This window comes from Poecilia latipinna, unplaced genomic scaffold (assembly GCF_001443285.1).
Source record: "Poecilia latipinna isolate Pla-1442-1.1 unplaced genomic scaffold, P_latipinna-1.0 Scaffold6412, whole genome shotgun sequence".
In the NCBI taxonomy this organism is placed as follows: Eukaryota; Metazoa; Chordata; class Actinopteri; order Cyprinodontiformes; family Poeciliidae; genus Poecilia; species Poecilia latipinna.
In genome coordinates, this window is record NW_015119028.1 from 2083 (window position 1) to 5778 (window position 3696).

Sequence of the window (3696 nt, forward strand, 5' to 3'; positions counted from 1 at the left end):
GATTTTTCCATCCTGACTAAATGATGCTAAAAATACGCCAATTTCTTGGTGCAGCTTTAATTTTTAAGCTGCTTCTTTGAGGCAGTGTTTACCCACGCTGTATACTAACTGATTAAAGCCACTTAAACACCCTCTGCTGCTCTAAAGTAGATGCTGCACTTCATCTCAGGTCCCCAAATGTCAGGGGAGAGAGTTAAAATCTCAAGTTTGTTTTCAAAGTGTGAGCGTTTCATCACGTCTTGTCCCATTTTGTTTCCCGTTCATCGTAGGTCTTTCACATGACGTACGATCTTGCCAGTGCCATGGTGCGAATCATGAACCTGATTGGCATGATGCTGCTGCTGTGCCACTGGGACGGCTGTCTGCAGTTCCTGGTGCCGATGCTGCAGGACTTCCCTCCGGATTGCTGGGTCACCCGGAACAAAATGGTGGTAAGGGAATTATTGGGCAGATTCGAATCCCAAATCCCAAATCCCAAAATAACATTATGTTGTATTCAAACTAGGGCTTCAACTAATGATTATTTTAGTTATTGATGAATGTATAGGTTATCCTGAGGATTAATTGGATAAAATGACTTAATTTAAGCCTCTTTTATACAATATTATATAAACATGCAAATAAATAAAACAATTTAAATAAGAATTTATTTATTTTTTAACCTAAATTGCAGCATTTCTTTAGTGTGTGCTAAGCTATGCCACTTAAGGAGTTCTGGTAGAACATACAGCTCTGGAAAAAAGTAAGAGGCCACTTCAAATGATCAGTCCCTTTGATTTTACTTTTTATAGGTATATGTAAAATGAATATTTTATTCTGTGAACTACTGGAAACATATCTCTGAAATCCTAAGCAAAAATGTTGTATTTATTTGCAGAAAATGAGAAATGGTCAAAATAACAAAATAGATGCAGAGCTTTCAGACTTTAAATAATGCAAAGAAAAGAAGTTCAGATTCAGTTAGAAACAACAATATTAATGTTTTAACTTGGGAAGAGTTCAGAAACAATATTTGATGGAAGAAGCAGGAGGTTTTTAATGGGGTTCATGCAGTGGGCTCTTCATTTTTTCCACAGCTGCATTTATAGATAAAGGTTTGTTTTATATCTTAAATGCAAAATGTATATATTTTGTACAGTTTTGCATGATTTAAGGCTCTGACTATGTTGTTCTTTACAGGCTGTATACTCCAGTTAATGATTAATCAATTACTTAATTATTTTGATAATCAATTAATCACGATTAAACCGATTAATCATTTCACACCTACAGACTTAACAGGCCATATTTGAAGGTTTTCTACTCCTCATTAACATACTGAATATTAGTGTTTAAATGACTAAATATTTTTACTCTTTCTCTTCTTGGGCATTTTTCTTTTCTGATCCTCTGTGTATTGATTGGTGGAACAGAAGCTAAAGTAAGTGCTAGCATGATATTAGGAACACTAACTTAAACATAAGCAGTTATGGTTCCCAACAGGCAGGATAAAATGTTCACCACTTGGACTCTTTTTTCTGAAACTCCCAACAAAGCTCCCACAGACACGATGCAGCTGCAGTATGCTGCAGCGTTCTTACTGATGAAGTTTTTCTTTCCGCCTCCACTTCTCCTCCAGAACGACACCTGGGGTCAGCAGTACTCCTATGCCCTGTTCAAAGCCATGAGTCACATGCTGTGCATCGGGTACGGCCTGTACCCGCCCATCGGCATGGCCGACGTCTGGCTCACCATCCTCAGCATGATCGTGGGCGCCACCTGCTTCGCCATGTTTGTGGGTCACGCCACAGCTCTGATCCAGTCTCTGGACTCCTCCAGGAGGCAGTACCAAGAAAAGGTGAGATTTGTTTTGTTGTGTTAGGATACCTTTAAGCAGCTGAACCTTTAGAAAAAGAAATGCTCCAATCCGGCAGATTATGATATTATATACACAAGCATGTCACTAGCCTTAATAATAATTCATAGTAAAAATAAACTGTGTTCTTAAACAGTCTTAAATTTCACTGTCTAAAATTAATGCCTTAATTTTTTTGAAATGTAAGTAGGCGTTAAATATTTTAATCACAGGTCTTAAATTTTGTGTTGGCTGGATTTGTATTTGTAAGGTTTTTAATTTCTTTTTTTTAACTCAAGACAGTTAAGGCTACTGCTAACAAGCTGCTAATATAGCTTTGGTAGGTAGCTAGATAGCTTTTTGCGTCTTTTATGGGTATTTTTAGCATATTTTGCATGTAAGTGCAATTTTATATGTATATGAAATATTGTATTTTCTTTTGTACATTTCTGTTCTCACACAGATCTTAAATTTTATTCAAAATGATTTTTAAAAAATCCTACATTTGAGTTGCTGAAGCCTGCAGAAACCCTCCATGCAATTTGTTGACATCATCCCAATAAACCAATAAATAAACCAATCCCAATAAGTTGCACTGAGGTAATGTGACCAAATCTGAAAAAGCCTCAAGAGGTGTGAATGTTCTTGTAAGGCACTGTATGTATTATATTAACATAACAAATACAATTTTATGTCTGGTTAAAATCATGTTTTTCATTTGATGACAGTTCGCTAACCCTCGTTACAAATACTTATTTTTCACCTAAAGTCTGTTTAAATATTTATAGATGGGCAGCAGAAGCTTCACTGTTTTTTGATGTGAAATGGTGACAAAAACCTTAAAAAAATGAGGAATATCCAGGGGAACTCGCTATTAGATCTCCATGTCCGACTCTGTGAGGGATAAAACGAGATAAGGCACAGATTTAATAACCTCAGAGCAGAGGCTTATGGCAGGAAGCGCCATACGTACACTGGGTGCTGTGATCGTCGGCGCTGGTCTGCTGGTAGAGTACACTGCTGAAGGACACGCTGGTTAATGTCATTAGCTGCAGCCTGCAGAGCACAACTGTAATTGTCAGATGGGGCAGAGCCACAACACCGCACTGCGAGCAGGTTTCACAGATGGCCTGACAGTTGACTGTTAACATAATGAGATACATTATAGTCCACCTCTGAGCCAGCACATCAATCAGGTTAATATATTCATTCTGACATGACTTTGCATTTTGTCTTTGCAGGAGAAGCAGTCGCTTTAAAGCTGCCGTTGCGAGTCGGACTCTTGGAGCGGTTCTGAACGGGTTTTAAAAGTTGAAATCTTGTTGTTTTGTCACAGTACAAGCAAGTGGAGCAGTACATGTCCTTCCACAAGCTCCCTGCTGACATGAGGCAGAGAATCCACGACTATTATGAGCACCGATATCAGGGCAAGATGTTCGACGAGGAGAGCATCCTGGAGGAGCTGAACGAGCCGCTGCGAGAGGTCGGTTTACGAAAATGTGTGAAGCCCAACTGAGTTTGGATTCATAGAAGTCGTACCATGTCAGCATAAATGAGAGCATCCCGTTCTCAATGATGCTCAGATAATTATTGATATAATCCAATATGGCTGCCTTACTTTCCATGATAATGTTAATAGTGTTGTAATCTGATTAGTAACGGCTGTATGAGGGCAGAGAACCTTATTAACAGAGCATTAAGCTGCTTTTATAATGATTGAAATATACACATGAAGCGTCGAGATCACCTCACCCAAGTAAAAACTAAATAAAAATACTCAAAAAAATGACTGTTTGTGAAACAGCTGTGAGAATGCTAATCTACTGAATGGACTCACAGAAGATGCTAGAGGGAGCTGAAGA

The 3696-nt window shown here is 38.4% G+C and overlaps 1 protein-coding gene across 1 annotated transcript; it reads left to right on the forward strand.

The window, feature by feature from the left end:
* Positions 1 to 273: 273 nt before the first annotated feature.
* LOC106943924 (potassium/sodium hyperpolarization-activated cyclic nucleotide-gated channel 1-like) lies at positions 274 to 3317 on the forward strand (the record flags this gene model as incomplete). The annotated part of the gene is made up of 3 exons (XM_015027218.1): positions 274 to 431; positions 1619 to 1837; positions 3171 to 3317. Coding segments are annotated over exons 1-3 (519 nt in total), but the record flags the coding sequence as incomplete, so codon positions are not given.
* Between the last annotated feature and the right edge of the window lie 379 nt (positions 3318 to 3696).